The 21,545-nt window shown below is 49.9% G+C and overlaps 2 protein-coding genes across 4 annotated transcripts in view; both read left to right on the forward strand.

Moving 5' to 3' along the window:
- Positions 1–11,958, forward strand: part of ALPK3 (alpha kinase 3) — a 53,504-nt gene extending 41,546 nt beyond the window's left edge. For 2 of the 3 annotated variants that reach the window (XM_067697809.1, XM_067697818.1), the window contains 5 exons: positions 619–899; positions 1,458–1,546; positions 2,351–2,574; positions 4,941–4,989; positions 5,596–11,958. In XM_067697809.1, the coding sequence (XP_067553910.1) occupies positions 619–899; positions 1,458–1,546; positions 2,351–2,574; positions 4,941–4,989; positions 5,596–5,932 (980 nt within the window). In that variant the 3' untranslated portion in view covers positions 5,933–11,958. The remainder of the gene's footprint in view (positions 1–618; positions 900–1,457; positions 1,547–2,350; positions 2,575–4,940; positions 4,990–5,595) is intronic. The other variant, XM_067697826.1, reaches the window with a different exon arrangement.
- Positions 9,836–21,545, forward strand: part of SLC28A1 (solute carrier family 28 member 1) — a 52,778-nt gene continuing 41,068 nt past the window's right edge. The window contains 4 exon segments of the mRNA XM_067729977.1: positions 9,836–9,907; positions 19,798–19,899; positions 20,465–20,485; positions 20,488–20,555. Coding sequence (XP_067586078.1) covers positions 9,836–9,907; positions 19,798–19,899; positions 20,465–20,485; positions 20,488–20,555 — 263 coding nt within the window.

A 21,545-nucleotide genomic window follows, 5' to 3' on the forward strand; every position in this document is an offset into this window, starting at 1 on the left:
TGTTGGTAAGATTGTCTCATTTTTTGCCAGTAGAAGCCTCTTCAGGTTGGCTCTTGTGTCCTTTTGACAAGTTGCCAATTGTTTATGATACCTTACTTGCTTTCTGGTCCAGAGATGTTTCAGGTCAGTCTAGGACACTTCCTGCCCTAGACCCGGAATCAACCATTTCTTTAGGGAGTTCTGGTTCCTTTTAGTGGAAAATGGTATTTAGTGATCCCAATTTGAGCACTAGGAGTGCTCACTGCTACTGGATTTGTCTCACAAACTTTTTGTTTCAGTCAAACATGTTGGTTGACATGGAGTCACTTATTCATTTGATCAAAACACTGAATTCTAAAACAAAGTAATTCTGATATTCTGTATTGATTGCTGCTTCCTCAGAAAACCCCTGCCTTCCACAGACACTGGCTGAGCCCTTACTCTGCACACGTGAGCATTGTTGAATGACGGCGGTTTTACCAGATACAGTGTCTGCCCTCAGGAGGTCATAGTTCATAGGGCGCCCCCCACAAGTGCACACCCAAAGAGAAGTCATGGACAGAGTGGTGGGGTGCTACGGGTCCCACAGCAGTTGGGGGGGAGCTTCTAGTTTTCCACATTTCTCCTGTTCCCCTTCAGTTGGAGAAGAGATTGAGATGACCCCCATGGTGTTTGCTAAGGGTCTGGCTGACACTGGCTGCTGGGGGGACAAGCTCTTTGGGCGCCTGGTGAGCGAGGAGCTACAAGGTGGCGGACACGGGTGTGGCCTTCGGAAGGCCTCTCAGGCCAAGGTCATCTACGGGCTGGAACCCATCTTCGAGTCAGGCCTCACGTGCATCATCAAGGTGTCCAGCCTGCTTGTGTTTGGGCCCAGCAGTGAGACTTCTCTCCTGGGCAGAAACTATGACGTCACCATCCAGGTACTGTCCCATCCCCCTGCCCCATCCTTCCACTCTCTCATCCCTCCCCTTCCCAGCCTGGGTCCTACTGGGAAGCCCAGTATGGAGGAGGAAGCCACCTTAGTCTCAACTTTACCTCGACGAGAGCCTGAGACGTAGTCCAGGCTACATCTTTGGGGCCATAGTTTTCAAACTGTATTTTTCAGCAGAAAACTTTCTTCACTGCCCTCAAAGATATCTTTCACAGAAGCCTTATTTGGGAGTTAAAAGGGGAGTGACTGTGGGCGGGGTCGGTACCTTGCTGTCCTGCAGTGGGGCCCCTGGGGCATTGCCATCTATCACTAGGGCTCCAGGAAGCACACTTTGGAAACCACTTTGAAAATAAGTCCAAAGCCTCTTGTTTTACAAATGAGAAAAATGAGGTGCAGAGTAGGGAGGAGGGTAGGAATGAACCCCACCTCCCCCAGGGCTGGAATCCTCCCTGCAGCCTCTAGCAGATGGCCTTCCTACTAAGAGCCAGGCAGATAGAGAACCGGGATGCTTCCTTGCTGATCAGAGTTGCTTCTCTTCGATCCACAGGGGTGCAAGATCCAGAACATGAGTCGAGAGTACTGCAAGATCTTTGCGGCTGAAGCCCGGGCTGCACCTGGCTTTGGGGACGTGCCTGAGTAAGTGCACAGGGAGGGGGCCGTGCAGTGTGCAGACGGGTTGACTTGAGCTTCTGCAGAGAACCATGATTTCACAGCCTCCTGGGGGCCTCCTGCATCATGGTCACGTGTAAATGGGCCCCCAGCTAACCCCATGCTCAGCTCAGTGGTTCCACAAAATCTAGAAATAAAGACCTCAAGATTCACTGCCCACTTTAGAAAAGCTTCTGCTCTAGTCTTCAGTCTCCTCCCACCCACCCTAATTCCCCACTCCTTTGCCCAGTTTTTGCTGATCGCAGGGTTTGGGCACAGCAGGTTCTGGGCCTCTCTGAGGGTGATGGGGTGGGCTAAAGCTTCCAGGCAAACTGGTCAGGATTCTAATGTGGTAGGTGGGCAGGGTCAGTGTGGATTTTTGTAGGAGTCAGCTACACATGGAAACTGTTTTCATTTTGAGACTTGGAACTTCAACTCTTGAGTATTAGGGTCTAGCTGGCATTGAGCACAGTCTGGTTGGATCCTCTCAGAGGTATTCCTTTCTGTTTGGCACTTACAGGTCTTAGTCCCTCACTCAAGCACAGAGGCCTCCTGGGGCTATAGCAGGGTTCAGTTCTAATCCCATTGACCTCAGAGAATGGAGGAGGCCACCATTTCCTTTCCTGAACTCAGGGTGGAACCCCCCCTTCCTTGCTGTCCTTCAGGCTCAGAGCTGAGAGTTCTGTTCTTGGAAGGGCCTTCCTTTTGGATCCAAGAGTGTAGAATTGAGGTAGAGGGAGGAGCTCTCTGGGGCCATACTTCCTGCTCACTGCAGGGTGACACTATGTTTAGGATCATCCCACTGTATCTGATCTACCGGCCTGCAAACAATATCCCATATGCTACCCTGGAGGAGGACCTGGGCAAGCCCATGGAGTCTTACTGTTCCCGGGAATGGGGCTTTGCTGCGGCTCCAGCAGCATCTAGCAGCTCCGAGGCTGTGCAGAAATGCCAGACCTTCCAGCACTGGCTGTATCTGTGGACAAATGGCAGCTTCCTTGTCACAGATTTGGCAGGTATGAGGGTGTGAGGTGTGCATGTACATGTGCAGGAGAGCATGCGGAGGGGCAGGGTCACAGTTCTCGTTTACTCGTGTGCAGCGCACTTTTGCACATATTCTCCTTTGCTTTCACAGTAACCTTGTAAAGTGCGTTGGACAGGAACCACTTTGTATGCAGTGCTAATACATATCAGGGCCTCATGGTGCCTAGTCTATAACTGCAGTTGTATTTAAAGGAGTACACTCCAGGCTTCACTTAAAATTAAAAAGGAATTTACTTCAAAGACCGTTCCATGGGATCTAATTCAAACCCGCAACCGCGTTTTCAAAATCTCCCTTTCCTTCTTCCCTGCAGCTCTGCTGTGAACTTTCTTACTCTCTAACTTCCTAACCTCTCTCTTCCATCCCTGCACACATAGCTTTGCAGTCTCCTCCTTCCCTGCTCCCCCCTCTGTCTTTGGTAGCTTTTTATTATGTAAACAAACTTAGTCTCTCTTGCTTCTTTTTAGTTTATTTCTATTTCTCCCATTACTCAGATTCTCCCCAACAAAGGAAGGCCAGCAAGCATGAATTCTCCTTCCTTCTTTGACCACTCCTCTCCAGGCCTACTCTCTGTAACCAGACAGGGCAGGGGAGAGGAAAAGATAAAATCCTCTCTACAGTGAGAGGACTGGAATGCTGCGAATATCACACACTATTACATTTTATCCCTGATGTAAATAAGTGACAAAACCAAGGGCCAGAGATAGAAAACTGGCTTAAATGTGCTTTGCATTGGGGTTAAAGAATAAATATTAATACAATAAATATTGTATATACAACTCTATATATTGAAGGGAGGGGGGCTAGTAACACATTAAACCATTATCATTCACTCTATTTGTTAACTCATAAATTTTTCTTTCCTTCCTTCTTTCCTTCCTTCCTTCCTTCCTTCCTTCCTTCCAACATTACTAAATATTGGGAAGATAAAAAGGTGAATTAGGAATAGCCATTGTCCTCAAGAAGCTATGATAAGTATACCAATTTCTACAATGAGATGATAACATAATATAGTAGAAAGACTTGAGAGTCAAAGAAATTCAAGCCTAGGTCTCATCATTTTCTAGCTGGGTGTCTGTTTTACAGAGAAGAAAACAAGCTCAGACAGGTTAGGTCATTTAATCTCTCCGAGCTTCTGTTTCCTTTCCCTCTCTAGGAATAACCATATCTTCCCTGCCTATCTCTCAGACTTGTTAAGAATATTAAATGAGACTGTATTTATGAAAGCCCTCTGCAAACCAAAATTCTGTGCAAGTGTAAGGGATCATCATTATTATAATGCAAAATGGAATGTGATAAATGCTGAAAGAGAAATAACAAAGAAATTAATATTTATTGCATAACTACTGTGTTTCAGACACTAAGTTATAGTCCTACACATACTGTGATCTTCTCAATTCCCCTGCAAGATGGGCAGCATTATCCCTACTTTTACTGTTGAGGATTAGAGATAGTAAGTGACTGGCCAAGCACACACAGCTCCAAAGTGACAGAGCTGAAATGTAAATGCAGGTGTGCCTGGTTCTCAAGCCCACATTTGTGCCACTCTATCATCCACGGGTACTCAGGCCTGTTAGTGAGAGGTAGGTTCCTGGAGGAAGGCAACCGGACAGTGTACAAACAGGGAAGGAGAGTCACAGACCTGACGCATGAATGCTAAGATGCTGGGGTGGCCTGGACGGGGTGGGAAATGCCTCCTTTGTCACCACTTGCCTGGATCTGTTCTTCAAGGCTGTCTTAACCTAGGAGCCCATCTGGGCTTCTTGGAGTGCTTGCTTGCTGCACTGTATGAGTAGGTGGAAGCCAGTCTTATCCAGTGTTAACGTTTCTGCTGGCCCAGCCCCGAAATACCTTCACATTTCCACCTTTCTCCCTCTTGCCCAGATGGGCTAATCTGTTATGAGGAAGGAGAAGGTTTTAGCTCAAAGCCAGAGGCCAGCTCAGTTTGTGACCTAATCTCATCCAGTAGAGGCAGGATTGCACAGCTGGAAGACTTTTGGATCTAGGAGTAAGAAAGACTGAACTTTGATTCACGGTGGTCATTGCACACAGACAGCATTCAGTTATTAAATGAATGAATAAATGTGACTTTGCTGCAGTCACTTAACTTTGAGCCTATCTCCTCACCTGTGAAAATGGGAATATTATTACTACTAATAATACAGAGATACCCACACCACTCATGAGACAGGCCAGGGTGATGATGCCCAATGAGAGGGTACCTGAAGATGTGCCCTGCAATCTGGCAAGTTTCCATCTAAAGTGATATCCATCTTGGAGACATGGGGGCCCTAGAACCAGCCCAGGATGCCCTCAACTCCCCACTCTCTCTCTTTTCAGGGGTTAACTGGAAAATGACTGATGTGCAGATTGCTACCAAACTGCGAGGGTGAGTGCTCCTTGGGGACAGAATGCCCTCTGAGAGTCTGCTCAGGGTGGAAAATGTCAAAGTTCTTCTGGTTCTCCATCCCTGAGGTGCTAGGCCTGTGACCAGAGAGTCTCACTTGCACCCATGGCCATGTAGTAATGTCTCAGGGGCCACTGATCCCCACCTGCTGTGCCCCTGACCCCAGACCTGGACCAGTAGCTCTTGACGCCCATGCACAGGACCACCTACATCCTGGGCTCTCAGTGTACCTGCTCCCCTTCCTTCTCACTTGTGAAAGCTCATCAGGGTGCAGATAAGCAGGGCCCCGTGAGTAGAGTGGTGAGCTGGAGTCTGCTCTTATTTATGTTAATAAGGCAGATGGTCCTCACACCGAGTGACGTCCCACCCGATGAATTCCATGGGCCAGGGTGTAATGAGACCTCAGTTTAGAGTTGAGGTTTCAGATGCTGCCGTCTGAGGTGGCCCCAGGTGGACTCCCCAGCACCCCGAGGTAAGGTAGGATGGACCTTGGGCACCACACCCTGGTTGTGGCCACCCCACAGTCTGCCCCCCAAGGACTCTCTCTCTGGGTGGGGCTCCTACTCAGCTCTCACTGTTTGGCTGCAGATACCAAGGCCTCAAGGAGAGCTGTTTCCCTGCCCTGCTGGACCAGTTTGCCTCTTCCCACCAGTGCAACACCTTCTGTGAGATGCTGGGGCTAAAACCTCTCAAGGGCCCTGAGGCTGCCCACCCCCAAGCCAAGGCCAAAGGCTCCAAGAGTCCATCTGCCGGCAGGAGGGGCCCCCAGCTGAGTCCTCAGCCCCAGAGGAAAGGCCCTCCCAGTCCCCAGAAGAGTGCCCCAAGCTCCAAGGCCACCCCTCAGGCCTCAGAGGCAGTCGCCACCCAGTTACTCGGACAGCCTCCCGTCCGAGATGGAGGCTCCAAGGCCCAGGGCATGCGGTAGCCCCCACAGGAGGCTGGGGGCCTCCACCCAGCAGCAGACCGACAAGGAAGCAGCTCGAACCGATGGAGACGTTCCCAGTACGGGACTGACCGGAGCAGGTGCAGAGGCGGCACCCCTCGGGGCCTCTGCCCGCAGCCTCTCCTCATCAGATGCTTGGTGCCTGACACCCAGCCCGGTGGCCTCTCCTGGTGCCATCGTCCCCGCGGCTCCCAGGCCCTACCTCCCGGGGCCTGCAGCCTAGCCCTCCTTGAAGTTTACACTGGCCACTGCTGGAGGCTCCCTGAGTCCTCTGCATGAGTTCTGCAACCAACCCCTCGCCCCAGGCCCTGCCGTGAATGTTGCACTCTGGGGGCACGCAGGCCAGCACCTACCCTTTTCCCTTCACTTGGCCCTGATCCCTCCCTATCCTCAGGGCTCCAGACTTCCTCTGCGGTGTCTGGCCTGGTGACTCTCAGGGTGTCTTTTCCTTCCAGTCATTTTGCCTCATTCATCCCAGCTTATCTTGCAACTAACCTGTCCCTGAGCCCGAATGGTGCTCAGGGCCCTTCCAGAGACTGTCATATCCTTGTGCAGTGGTCTTTGGTGATGTGTGTTCATGCTCTTCCTTCCCCCATCACTCAGGCACTCAATCACCTGCCTACCATGCTCCCTTGCACCCCATCCCCCATCCCTGGCTTTGAACCCAATTGCAGCCTGCTGCCTGCCTTTCACTGAGTTCTGTTTGTTCCCCTACCCGAGGGCTTCCCTAGCCTGACCCCCACCCTACCCACCATACCTAGGTGAAGAGCAGACCCTCTGGCCTCTCAGCCCACCCCAGGACACTCCTCCCCTACTTCTCCCAGGCCCTCTGCCCGTGAGGTGAGAGCTGGCATGAGGGTTGCATCAGCAGCTGTGGCCAGACGGAAGGTGTTGACTTTGTGGGACCTTGTGCTTCATACTGAAACGAGGTGGGGTCACAGTGAATTTCACATCCCCTCTTGACCAGGGATAGAGGGCTGGGACTCTTCTCCAGAGGGCGTGCACCTGGGAGCTGTAGGAAGAATGCAGTCCACCCATGTGCAGGGTGGAGGAGTGTCTCTGTGCCTGGGAATTAGGACCCCCTGCCCCTAACCATTAGCTCTTGATCCTGGGACTCCAGCTCTGGGCCTCAATATAGGCTCCCAAGGATTTGCTGTGCTCGGCCCAGCACCCTGGGCCCTTCCTGAGAACCCTTCCTTGAGGCCTGGGATGGGGTGGGTCTCGAGCTAGCCTGCTCCCCTTGGAATGCAATAAAGGCAGCAACTGTGTATCTTGCTCGCCCTTATCTGGTGTGGTTGTAGGTATATGGGGTCAGGGTCCCGTCTCCCCAGGCGGTTCTCTGAAGGCGTCCTGCAGTCCCTGGACCCACTGGAAAAGTGAATCCATGTTTTGGATCCTAGATTGGCATTCAGCCTCAGCCTTCTGTGGCCGCAGCTAGACAGTCTGTGCTGCTTGTACTAATGGAATGATGGCTTGTGCCCCTTACGAGGGCGCTTAGGCCTTTGGAATTGCTCATTCATTTGGAAGAGGAATGCAGAGGAAGGAACCTAGGAAGGAAGAGCAGAGCTGGGGCTCTGGGGAAACGCCCAGTGTCTTTGGCTGCCTCCACTGGGGCAAGACCAGCCCGGGGGAAGACCAGCTCCTGCCTCTCAGCTACTCACTGACTGTTTCCTGCCTCCCAAGCTGCAGAGGCTTCTCATTCCCAGCCCCACCCCATCACCCAGGCCCTTCCTTGCCTGACCTTTACCCCCCTCCGTTTGACATTTCTGACTTCTCTACCTCCTCTTGTGCTCAGGTGACTCTGCCCACTTTTTCCTCTTGCTCCCAACTCTCCCAGCCTGCATATCCAGATTGCCGTGGTGAACTGAGAGCTGGAATATTGTTGATTTGTTTATTCATTCATCCATTCATTCGGCAGACATACTGAGCAGACTTACTTTATGCCAGACCCTGAGCTGACCACTGCTGGGAGGCACAGATGCATGAGGTGGTCTCAAAAGAGGTGCTTTCCATTAGGTTTCTTGGGTTTTGAGCAACAGAAATGGACTTGGACCTTCATGGGAAGGGTGTTGGGGGTAGTTCACAGAACCAAAGGAATAGCTGAACAGTTGGCCTTTAGAAGGGCAGGAGCCAGGGTAGCTCCAGAGCTTGCCTCCCAGGAGCTGCTGCCGTTGGCTCCAGTGGATCTCCCTCCACTCAAGTTCAAATTCCTGTCCTGGAGCTCCGGGCATCGTGGACTAGGAGAGAGGTAGTTTTCCAAAGGATGGGGATTCTTACCAGAAGAATGGTGGAGGGTGGAAGGGTAGAAAGGGCTTGGCAGGCAACCACAGAAGATACCCTGACACACACAGATACACACAGACACACACACACACACAAACACACACACACACCTTTCTTCCCATCTGATGCACTACAACTCTCTTACATACAACAAAAAGCAAATCGCTCTCTGCTTGGGGAGACCATTCAAGGTAATAGTCAATGACTAAGTCCAGGGGTAATGACCAGGGCTACCATTCTCCAAAGTCCAGTGGCACTAATGATACTCTTTCCTCTTTTATCACAATCTCCTTTTGAAATTCTGCAACCTGTGGAAATTATATAACCCAACAAGAAGGGAAGTATGAGTAAAGGCTACGGTCCATTTCTATAACTGGTCATGAGAACTAGTATTTATGACTAGGGATTTTTTTGCCCTTTGGAGTGACCCAAATCTTCAGTTCCAAAGTCGAGTTCCTAAGCGGTCCTGCCTGTGTGGCAAGCATTAGCCACTGGACATGGCAGTACCAGGAAGCACTTTAGGAAACCCCCACGTCCATCTGTACCCTGCCCCCTTTTAAGTAGCCGCAATCATATTTTCCCTTGATAGAGTTAATCATCCCAGCTACTCCTACGTGTCACTATATTTACTCGTATCCTAGATATACTCCTATCCTAGCTCTGTGTGGCTCAGAGGTACAAGCAACCTGAGACGGCCAGGTGCCTAGGCTTCTAATTCACTTGAATCATTACTATGAATTTTTGAAGAGGTGTTTTCTTGGGAACTAAAACCTCTACACCAGTCTGGTCCTAAACCTCAGATATGAGAAATGCATTGAGATGTCGTGATAACATGCCCCTCTTCACCCTGCTTCCTGGCCTGTAGGAGAAATAGCACCATGAATTGGTTGCCGGTTTGGAGCTTATGCTACATCTCGCAGGCCTTACCCAGCCTTGCAAGGTATTGTTTTCAGCTGGTGCCGTAGCTGGGTTTTCAACAAACCGTTTCACCATATTATCAAGCTAACTGCTTCTAGACTGTGGGGATCCTGACAAGATGAGCAAAGGCCATAGGCATCAACCCATTACTTTGCTATAAAGTGTATTCCCTGGTTGAATGCAATGTGTGGGGATACCGAAATGCTGTTTACAACAGTTGATAATTCCATGGATTTTTTTTTTTTTTTTTTTTTTTTTTGCGGTACGCGGGCCTCTCACTGTTGTGGCCTCTCCCATTACGGAGCACGGGCTCCCGACGCGCAGGCTCAGTGGCCACGGCTCACGGGCCTAGCTGCTCCGCGGCATGTGGGATCTTCCCGGACCGGAGCACGAACCCGTGTCCCCTGCATCGGCAGGCGGACTCTCAACCACTGCGCCACCAGGGAAGCCCAATTCCATGGATTTTGATGGGAGAGGCATGATGGGTAAGGAAAGCAAATCCAAATCCAGAAGAAGGGCCCCTAATGGTCAAGATAAGTGCCTGCCCTGTTAAAGCCATAGCATAAGTGTAGACTGAGGCGAGCTCAGCCATAGGGCAGGAGGAGGCATTATGGGAGAGTGAGTGATGCCCACACACAGCTTGCCTGTGCCTCCAGAACCCTATCCTGGAGCATTCACCTAATGATGGTGGCCATGCCTGATTTTGGCTGGGTGGATCTGACAACCCCTGTTCATAAGGGCCAGCATGGCCACCTGGTAGGCTGAAGCCAAGCAATTAGACTCCCCAGAGCCCAGTGGCAAGTCAGAGGGCTGTGTGTCAAAAGGATAATAGTTACTTGTTGGCCAGCGTATCACTTGATTCCAAACTCTGGGTTCTCCTGCCATATTGTTAATTTTTTTTTATTTTTAATTTTTTAACATCTTTATTACAGTATAATTACTTTACATTGTTGTGTTAGTTTCTGCTGTATAACAAAGTGAATCAGTTATACATATACGTATGTCCCCATATCTCTTCCCTCTTGCGTCTCCCTCCCTCCTACCCTTCCTATCCCACCCCCTTCTGCCATATTTTTTAAATCAAGACTTGTCACAATCTCCATGTGCCTCCCCAATATGCCACAGACAGACCCCTCAAGCACCACTGGCTCTGCCAGGTCATGTGGCCTCGTGGCAGAATCATTTGTGCTCAAGGCTTTTCCTGCTGGAGAGCCTTCACTTGCTCTGCGCCCTGCCCAAAGCTGGCAGTCTTCTGGGTCAGTCAGTAAACGGGTTGGAGCAAGATGCCCCAAACTGACAATTTTGCCTGGAATTGGGCCTTCGTGGTAAGGAATTCAAAATGTAGGAATTTGTCCTACATTAATGGAGGAACTATTCTGACCTCAACAGACCCCTTGATCCCCAGGAACGTTATTCAAGGAACAGACATTTGCATTTTCACATGCTTTATCTCCCACCTCTGACTCACATATATATGTCTTACCAAAGCATCTAGGGAAACTGTTGATCTCCAGACCCTATCAGCATGATGCCTTCAGCGTGCTGGAACATTGCATTGCTGAGGTCAAGGTCCCTGTGAGGCAGTCTGTGGCACAGAGCTGAACAGCTAAGATAATATATATCATTCAGCAGGACAGCAGTGGAGTACTGCTACCCTGCCAGCTGAAGACAAATTGCTTCTCATGTTCTTTGCTCATGAAAATCAAGGGAAAAAATGAATTCACTGGATCAAAGGGTTCATACCAAATGCCAAGAGCTGGATGAATTTGCTTTAGCAAGAAGACCATTTCTGGAACAGCACCTGCAATTGGAGTTAACACGTTTTAAAGTTTACAACAATCCAAAGACCTCCTGGCCAGGCTGAGCTGTGGTAGGAATCACTATGACTTCACTCTTAAATCTGATAGTAACACTGATTTCTACAATTCCCTCACAAATACGGAAGCACTTTTGATTTACCATTTCGGTCGGGAGCGGGAATTCTGATGGCTTGTGCTTCTCCTATCCTATTATAGTCATTCTTACCCCACTAATCAGAGCCATCGTGGGGGTTATGCGTGTTTCAGAATATATCCATTCCAACTGTACACTCAAAATAACCTTTCATTGGCTTTGAGATTCCACTGGGTCTACTGTGGCGCAAAATTTAGTCTATTAAACATCTCTGTGGATTGGGAGACCACATGCTCTTCTACTGTACCCAGAAATTGGACTTGGCTTGGAGCCAGTGTCCTACAAAACCCCTCTCCCCAGGTCTGAGTACTTTCCTTTCCTTTCCGTTCCCAGATAAGTGAACACAGATCCCTTTGGGGAGGGTTAACAATATGCATCTAAGTGTTAAAATAAGGTTTTTCTTCAAAGATATTTGACTTCCTCTCCCTTGAAAGTCTGGAAATTAAGTGGGAGATTTTGACTCTACCTTGGCAGCTGAGACAGACCTCTTTGCCCAACCAGAAACCTTTGCTTACAGTAGTAACTAGCTGATATCTTAGGCACTGTCTGGTCTTTTTCATTCCTGGGGCCCAATGATTAATTAACCACAGCTAGAGGTTTGGTTTCCACGCCCACGTCCATTATGATAACTCCTCTACTGTGTTCCTTCTGTCTATCTCTGCTGCTAAGATCAGGAAGTTCATTTCATAGGAGCTCTTCCAACCAGAATTCCAGGCCTAGAGAGGAAAGCCAGCAGAGCCTCGCCAATTTCTCATGGCAGGGAGTGAGACCATCTTCTGGGTCATGTCAGAGGCCAGAGGGCAGATGGGCTGGATGCATGTCAGGGACCCAATAAAGCATTCTTGTTTCCTAAAGTCTGTGAGTTCCTGCCTTTCTTGGAATTTTGGTCTTTTGTTATAATTTAGCATGGGTCAGTATTCAGTCCAGATTTGTATTATCCACCCTCATCTATAGCCCCCCTCCCCCTGCACAAATGGTAAGAACTGTATCTGGCTGTATGAGCTTCTATAGAATCTCTGGTGAGTGAGAACATATCAATAAACAAAACCTGAATCAAAATTCTGTTCCGCTATCTTGGTCAAACAGCCTTAAAAAGTTTCCATAAATTTCCCCTATATTTTTTGGCAATGTATATTAGCTAGCTCATAAAGTTTCTTCTGGGAGTAACTCTTCTTTTTCCTGATTTGATTCTGCCTCTTATCCCCTGGGTTATGTTGACTGTGGATTCTGGTTACTGGCAGACCAACAGTGTTGTGTGGGACGGGGTCTGGGTCTCAGTTTTGTACCTTGATGTTGTCAGTACCCCTGAGCTGATCACACTCAGGGAGCCTGTTTCATTCATTAAACGTACAAGGAAATGGAATTTTCACACTAAAAACCCACCTTGCTAATTTTTTATGAGACATGTAACCATCCAGAAGACTGGACACTTTACCTGACAAGGGAATTCTTCCCTTCTTCTGAAAGGAGAACTTCAAGGGAAGCCAAATTATCAGAAGGTTGTTTGAGCTGAGAACAGACACACCTCAGTTCAAATCCACCTCTACTAGCCATGTGAGCTTGGGCTTTTTGCTTAAGCCCTTGGAACTGAGATGCACGTGAGTGATTGGAGCTAGCTCTAGGTAGGAGTGTTAAGAAAATTCAGCTGAGTAAAGATCTAATTGGCCTTATTCACGAATTGGGCAGCATCGCATCTGGCAAGTATCAATAGAAAGGAGCTCTGAGGAGGTGTACAAAGTGGAAGGTTTTTAAAGGCAGAAGGAGGGTGGGACCATAAAGTCATAAAGGAAAGAGCGGATTATTTCAGGCAAGGTCACCTTCCCTTGGGGGAAAAGGGGAAGTCTATCATGCAGGTGAGATGACCTCACTGTGCTCATCAGGTAATTCCAGACTGATTGGTTAAAGGTTGCAGTCCTGGGAGTGGCTGAAACTATAGTAGAGTCTTGGTTTGCTCTCCTACGGACAAGTGACTCCATTTTGTGCCTGTTGTTCCTTTTTCTAATAGAGGCATCCCCTACTGACACCCAGAGGTCCTGGAATCCACGAGGCACTGTCCTCAGACCTCAGAACTGATGTGGTTCAGAGACGGCTCTTTCCTATTATTTCCAAAGGGCAGCGAGAGATAGCAGCTACCGTCTACTCAGCCTCAGGGGATGCATCACGCGTGAAGATGAAAGACCTTCATGCATGATGTACGGAGTAAATAACTCGAACGAGAATCCCCATCTCAGGCCAAGGAATCTGCTTGAGATGCATCAGGTGTCCTACTGTGTAGACTGTCACTGGCAGAGAAATTTCATTAGGGCTCTTGTTTTCTAACAGGGCAAAATGTATATTCTTGGAGCAGTTGGAGTCAAATTATTCAGATTATGTGGCTGAGTGCCCATTAAATCAACCCCTGTGGAATTTGTGCTGGGTCTTACGCAGGAAGTTGCTCAGAGACACAGTATCCCTGGTTTCGTGGAGTCTGACTAGAGAATACAATTCACAGCCATTAGGTCTAAGTGTGGGCCCAGAATCCATCCTGCCTGCCAAGCTGGGAGACGCTGGTGTTTCTCCCTTCCTTCAAGGTGGGGTGGCTAACAACATCTCCACCCCACCCCTGAAAACCGTCTTTCCAGCTCTCGTCCCGTGAGAAACAATCAGTACTGCCTCCTGACCCACAGGCTGGTCAGTGATTAGCCCCTGGGCTGGGTCAGGCTCTCCACGAGCCCCAACAGGCATAGAAGTGAAGGGACTGGGACACAGCCTTTGGAAGAGGGAACCTTGCTCCTAAGGCACAGTGGCATGGAAAGCAGTGTCGCACAGCGGGGCATGATACAGGCTTGGCAGGCCCATGCAGGAAGGAGAGTTGGTGCCAGTCGGAGAGGAGACCGTGCCTTGCGTCCTGAGGCACGATGTTACTGGTGGAAGCCCACCTGGGTGGAGGGAAGCAAGCACCTGGAGAGTCTCAGTGTCTAGATGTGACCCTCAGAGGCGTTCATTTTTGTTCTTCCTGACCGTTGTATTTAACTTGTGATGCCCATTTGTCAGCACCTCCCCTGTGACACTACTAGTCTGTGGTAGATTCATTTGAGCGGCTCCTCCCAGGAGGCCTACAGCCCTCCTCACGGAAACTTTTATAAAAATAGCTGGCTTTGCTCTAAGTGGGTGCTACATCAGACCACTGCCCCGACAGAGGGAAAAAATGGAACAATCAAGGAACTATCTTTGCCTATATAATTAACCAGCTTATCAACTGTGACTCCGTGTCAGGCTCTGGGCCAACAAGGCAATGGAGATCCAAATTAACAGCTCCCACTGCCCCTGCCAATGGCTGGCAGGAAATACTGTGCCTCCCAGAGGAGGATATAGCCTTTGGTATAAAACCCACAAAAGCCACGGATATCATCCTTGAATCACGTCCTTCACAGGATGACGTGAATTAAGACCTACCTTTGTGGAACATCTTAACCTGCTTCAAACTGAAAAAGGAAGCATCTCAACCTCTCATTATATAAAAAGCTAATATGAGATGGAAAGGCAGGAGGGATAGAAGGTAAAACGAAAACAGAGACAAGGGAAATACACTTCACAGTGTAGCAGCCAGTTAAATATTTGGAAAGAGAGATCTCTTAGCTGTTTGGGGAAAATCCCCCTGCCTGGTGGCCATGGGCCCTCATGGGCATGGGACCAGGCATCTTACTTTACCAGCCCTTCACTGTTGCTGAGATAGATGAACCCCCAGACCCATTCTTTCATCTTGTACTGGATAATGGCCGTTTGTGCCCATCTGTTCCCAATGAATAGAAAGGGTCAAGGGGTGGACTCTAGCAGGAGACGCTGGGATAGTCACGGCAAGTAAGCTGGGGCAGGGGAGTTTGGCGTTTTGGGTGTTTGGAGTATTTCCTTCCTCTGTGAACACCTGGACTTGCTGTATAGGTGCTAGAAGAGCACTGTGCTCTCAGTCTCGTGAGGGTCCCTTCTTACGGAAAGTGTGTAAGAGTTACAAGCAGAGGGCATACGCGTCTAAGATATTTCCTCAGTTTTTTTTTTTAAATAAATTTATTTATTTTTGGCTGCGTTGGGTCTTCGTTGCTGCGCGCGGGCTTTCTCTAGTTGCGGCGAGCTGGGGCTACTCTTCGTTGCGGTGCACGGGCTTCTCATTGCAGTGGATTCTCTTGTTGTGGAGCACGGGCTCTAGGCACGCAGACTCAGTAGTTGTGGAGCACGGGCTTAGCTGCTCCGCGGTATGTGGGATCTTCCCGGACCAGGACTCAAACCCGTGTTCCCTGCATTTGCAGGTGGATTCTTTAACCACTGCGCCACCAGAGAAGTCCCCTTTCTTCGGTTTTTGTATTTTGCTCTGTGTCATCAGAATTTGTACACTCTTTCTAGTTTAGCATATTTCTTCTAGGACTATAGGAATCCCATCTTCCAATGCCCCAAATGAGAAAGGAACCATTGTATTGAATGTCCTTTCTGCTAACCGCCCAGGTGTAAGAGAGAGAGAAGCAGGTTTAGGAAAGAGGAATGACAAGCTCATGCTCACGGAACTTGACCAGGGAGGAGCCTCTCTTTTTAGTCACTGCTTGGACTCATGAATAGGTGTGATGAAAAAGGCCTTATCTGTGAAGAGCCAAGAGGTGAGAGCAGGCAAAACTGTGAGAAGAAAATAAGGGGACTGTTGAACGTCCCTTCTGACGAGGTCTGCCTCTTACAGTTCTGAATGTTTCACTCACCCCTTGTAAAAATATCCTCTTCATTATATCAGAGTATGGCAAGGAGAAGGGACTCTCTACCACTCAGACCAAGAATTCCCCTGAAACAGGAGTGGCCCCAGAGAACTGAAGCCAGAAACAGGTAAGGGGTTGCCTCTGAGGAGTGGGACAGGGATGGGAGAGGTGGAGCAGCCTCCTCATTATAAATCCTTCTAAGTGCTTCTGTTTTGTTTTGATTGGAAGGGGGGAAAGATACACGATACACACACACACACACACACACACACACACACACACACTGCTATATATATATATAGCAACGTGCAGGCCTTTTTTTTTGTTTGCAGTTTCACATTTATTTTTGGCAGGAAGGAAATCATTGCAAACCTCTTGACTGACAATGTTCGCCCCCTGGAAACGTGCACATTCCACATGTAGTATTTCCCCAGTGATGCTGGATTGTTTATCACATTCAAATGTCCAACAGAAAACCACGACTACCCAGACACCAGCATCTCCACCACTTGGTGGGTGGTGCTGTTAGTCTACAGAGAAGCTCCCTGGAGAATGGAACAGGAACAGACACTATCAAATCTACAGTAAAATAGGAACAGAGGCAGCCACTTGATTTTGCACAGGCAAAGGCAAGCACTTCAATCCATCCACTCTTCTCGAACCCTGGCACGCCATCTGTCCATCACAGCACCTTTAAATGCAGAGGCACAAATGTCACAAGTGTTTGACCATAGGGCTGTGTGGTTCTGGATTTCTTGAGAAAGCCATCTTTAATATACAGCGTTGTAAAATGTTGCCAAGTTATAGATTTACAGATTTCCTTTTTATACAACAAGTTCAAATGCTGCAACTGTGACAAGTCTGTGTCATTATATATATATATATTCCTTGCCTCGCCCTGCTCTGGACCTAGCACCCCAGCCCTGGCTCAGTTCCAGGCCTCACTGTACCACCCCAGTGAGATCATCTCCTCAGGAAACAGGCCACAGGGAGTCAAGTGACACGCCAAGGTCACACAGCTGGATGGGGCACAGCCAGGACCCATGAAGTCCTCCAGCTCTTGTTCTTTCCCTGGGGGCTCATCCCAACCCACCCAGCCTCCCAACCGCCCAGCCTGTGGCTCTCAGCCAAATTCCACCTGAAAAGAGCACTTGGTTTCTGGGGGGCCAGGATCGCTGTTGACTGCCCCTCCTTCAGGGCAGGAGCAGGGGAGCAACACAGGGTCTCCTGGCCTGGAGGAGGAGAGCAGTGTGTCCAGACAGCCCTGAGATGGGACCTGTGACAGCGATGACACCGGCCAGCCTGATGGTGCCCGCCTCTCTGCCAAACACCTCACCTGCATTCGCTCATTTAATCCCCATCAATATTTATTTATGAGGTAGGTACTATTACCTCGCGTTTTACAGATGAGGAAACCAGTTAACTTTCAGAGCCAGGACTGAATCTAGACCTTTGGGCTCTAAGGGCTCATTTTAAGACACACAGCCTATTAAATCCTTTTTGGAGAGATCAGGGCACACGAAGATGTCAAGGCTCTAAGGTGCAGCGTAGGGAATGTTTTGGAACAAGTTTGGCTCCTCCTGGATGTGTTGTGCCTCCTGGCTTCCCTCTGGGCACCAAGAGAGGAGGGGGAGGAGAGAGGAGAGGATGGAGGAGGGGGAAAGGGGAGGGGAGAGGGAGCAGGAAAGCGGGCAAGGAGGGGAGGAAGAAGTTAGAAGTGGGCAGAGGCAGAGAAGCAGGTACAGTCCCGTCTGCCCTTCACTGGGGCTTGATGAGGCCCCCTGCCAGGGCAGCTGCAAGCCCATCCCTGTGGAGGCTGCCCATGGTGGCAGGTGTTCTGCTCAGGATAAACCAGATGATGCCACAAACGTTTACTTTATAATCAAGGCAGCACACAAGCCTCCAACAGAGTGAGCGGGGCACAGTGTGGATCTCCACCCAAAAGAGCAAATTGCAAAAAAGCTGGTATAGTATAAGCCTCTTTTGTAAAATGAGTAACCCAAAAGAGTATTCACTTATGAAAAATGTCTGGAGAAAAATTCCACAAGCTCAGTGGTGGTCATATCTGGAAGGCTCAGATTAGAGGGATTTTTAACTTCCTGTGTTTTGTATATTTCTATAATGTTTAAATGTTTGCTGATGCATGTGTAATACTTTGGTCATCAGAATGACAAAAAAAAATGTTTTTAAAGAGAAGGGGTTCCTCCCACCCTTCATCCATCATGGTTCCCAAACTTCCAAAACAACCAGCCTGTGCTGGTAACTCCGCCTCTGTGTTACCAGGAAGTGTTTATGCATCATAAAGGATTTTGTCCTGAGTGTGTATGATTAATTATTAAGGAGATGTTGTCAATCCTGTCAGATAAGTTTAATGTTTAGTTTGAGGACTGAAATGTTAAAGGCTTTGTCCATTGACTTTGCACACTGTTGCTTAGGTGTCAGTTAAAAAGCCATGGAACCAAAGGGCAAGCTGCGATTTTGTTTTGTTTTCAAGACCACTTAGACCTGAAACACTTTTATTATTTATGGCACTACACTGCTTTCCTTATCTTCAAGCTCAGGAAAATAGGTTGCTGTTATAATTACTGATCCAGTGAGGAAAGGGAGACTGTGTAAGATGCAAAACGAACGATAAAACACATGATCCAAAAAACTGAGTAGCACTGATGGCAGGTGGAAAAGGAGGCCCCAGGAGGGGATATGGGGAGAGTGAGAGTAATAAAGCTGAGCTTCCTGGAAGAGGTGGGCCTGTTTGGGAGCAGGAAAGAGTGGAGAGGAAGGCGTCATTGAGGAGGAAGGCAGATTCAGTTATGAGGCAGGAGCTCCGCAGGCCAGGCCTAGAGTGAGGCCCACTTGCCCCGTTTCCTCTTTTCCCTGAGAGAGGCCAGGGTCCCTGCCCTGGCCGTGGCCCTGGGCTCTGGAGACCGTGCTGGACAAAGCCAGGTGGGAGGCCCAGCCAACTCCAACTCTGGACTCTGCCCAGGAATTTCCACTGAGATGAGAAGACAGGCCAAAACGCAAGCAGGTTGGATCCAGCCCGTCCCCGTGGAAACGCGCTTCCATCTCCCTGAGAGGGACTTGTTGACCACAAATATGTGAGTAGGAAGAAGAGCCTGCCCCTCTCCGTGCAGCTGTGTGTCTGTGTTTGCGTGTGTGCATGGGTGGCTGGGCTTTCCCAGGCTCTGCCTGTGTGAGTACTTCCCTACGTGGACCTGCTCATGTGTGCCCTTGCATGTGTTCTCCTGGGTATGTGAGCTTAGCCAGTCTGGCGCTTGGGCAAGGTAGGGTGCTACCCAAGGGGAAGAAAAAGAGGGGGGACAGGAGTGAAGAAAGATGGAGTCGTCGTTAGGGCTCTTATTTACAGATGAGTTTAGGCCTATGAACTGAGCTTCAGCAAAGAAAAAAAAAAAAGAAAGAAAGAAAGAAAAAGAAAAAAAAAAAGGACTATATTGGCTCCTGTAATTGAAAAGCCCAGGGGTAGTACTGGTTTCAGGTATAGTTGGATCCAGGGACTGGAATGTTGTCTTCAGGATATTGTCTCTCCATCTTTCAGAGATGGGAGAGTGTAATACAATGAAAATATCACTTAATGGCAGTGGTTTTAACCTGTTGCGGTGAGTGATGAAAGCTAAGCCCTGTCTTCAGAAAAACGCCTTTCATATATATACACATGCTATACATAATTCCTTCCTTTCCTTCTCTATGAAGTGGGCAGACCTTGCCCTGTTTCAGCCTGACCTCCCAGATTTACAAGGACTTGCCTCTCACAGGTTTAGGAGTGCAGGGAGCGGGGGCCTTCCTCTGTCACTGGGGCCCCTGGCACAATGAGGGTTGAGCTCTGGGACGGGAGAGGCTATGCCAGGCCACTGCTCCCCGCTCCCCGCCTCCTCCCTTCCATCCTCTGCCCTTCACCCAGCCCCTCATCTGGGTCCTGCCTAGCCTCCCCTTTCAGCTTTGGGCCCTGACTTTGTCTTTCAGCTGCAAGGTCTGGGGCACACACCGAGCCTAAGAGAGGCCAGCTCTCTCACATCAGCGGCTGGTGGTTTGGAGAACATGGGGGCTGAGCTGTTGGAAAGCCTGGCCTGTCCCCTCCCCCACACTGGTTTGGCCCCTCCTGGTGAGAGGGGCCTTTGTTCATCATCTTCCTCCCGCCCCCACCTCCTCCTCACCTCTTTGCTTGAACACTTATGACCCCCCGCAGTGTGTTGACCTCCTCCACACAGAGCAGCCCCCTTAATCACTCATTAAACATCTGTGCACACTTATCATGTGCCAGTAGAGCCTGCCCTTGTCAGAAAGGTCAGGGAAGGGCTCACTCAGGAAGTGACATTTCAGCTGTGATCTAAATGATAAGGAGGAAGGTACTTCCCTGGCCATCCAGTGGTTAAGACTCTGTGCTTCCACTCTGGGGGGGGGGGGTGCGGTGAGGGGGGCACAGGTTCGATCCTTGGTTGGGGAACTAGGATCCCACATGCCTCGCCACACAGCCGAAAAAATAAGAAATTAAAGGATAAGTCCCCAGTCCACTCCCGAGGCGACTGTGGGCACACTGGTGGCAGCCTGGGTCTCTCTGCACTCCAGGCCCCCAGCTGTAATTCTCGCGTGAGGCGGGAGGCACACTCCGGTCCATTTCTGGTGGCTTTAGGAGGAAGGCCGGGACCCTGGCACAGTGACTCAAGCCCTGCAGAAGTCAGGGACAGCGGGAGCAAGGCTGGCCCAGAGCCCTCCTCAGGGTGGTAGGTCGTCTCCAGGAAGGATGTGGGCTGGCCCGGGGAGGAGGCCCCTGTGGGGAACCTGGCCTCCTGACAGGGAAGGGGCTCACTGGACCTTTGCTGAAGAAAGGAGTAAACGTGTTTTAGCCAACAGATGAGTCCTGCTGACCTCGGCCTCAGAGGTGAGCCAGGCCAGAGGTTCCCAATCTGCTTTGAAGCGGCCAGAATGAAAATCCCATGGGGGACCCCAATTTATACTGAGGGGCTGCTCTGGTTGAAGTTGGATGGGGGCCCTGAACCAGCCTGGTCCCCTCTTTACTCCCCATCTGCCTTCTACCCCATTCGGTCTCTGGGACACCTCAGGGAACCTTGAAGCTTAGTTTGAAAACCCCTAGACTGGGCCAGGCCCCTCCTTTCACATGGGGAGGCTGAAGCCCAGAGAGGGAGAGAGATGGACCCAGGTCACACAGGCAGCAAATCGAACCTAGAGCTTGGCCTCCTGACACCCAGGCCTACTGGGGGTGGGCGGGGGGGTGGTTCCTGACTGGCCAGATCCTGAGCTGATGAGAGCGTGTTGCCCAAAACTTGGCTTCTGCGCACCAGTGCCAAATCGAATCTCGGAGACAGAGTTTTGGGTGAAGTAGAAAAGCATAGCTTTATTGCTTTGCCAGGCAAAGGGAGACACAGCCGGCTCCCGCCCTCGAAAACTGTGTGTCCCCACCCAGGAGCATTTGGTGAGGAGTTTTATAGCAATGGTTCAAGGGTGGGGTGGCTGACAAGACTAGGGTGTGTGCAGGGCCTGCACCCCTTTACTTTTGTTTCAGGTAATCTTTTTTTTTTTTGCGGTACGCGGGCCTCTCACTGCTGCGGCCTCTCCCGTTGTGGAGCACAAGCTCCGGACGCGCAGGCTCAGTGGCCATGGTTCATGGGCCCAGCCGCTCCGCGGCATGTGGGATCTTCCCGGACCGGGGCACGAACCCGTGTCCCCTGCATCGGCAGGCGGACTCTCAACCA

The sequence above is a fragment of the Pseudorca crassidens genome, chromosome 1, assembly GCF_039906515.1.
Source record: "Pseudorca crassidens isolate mPseCra1 chromosome 1, mPseCra1.hap1, whole genome shotgun sequence".
NCBI lineage: Eukaryota > Metazoa > Chordata > Mammalia > Artiodactyla > Delphinidae > Pseudorca > Pseudorca crassidens.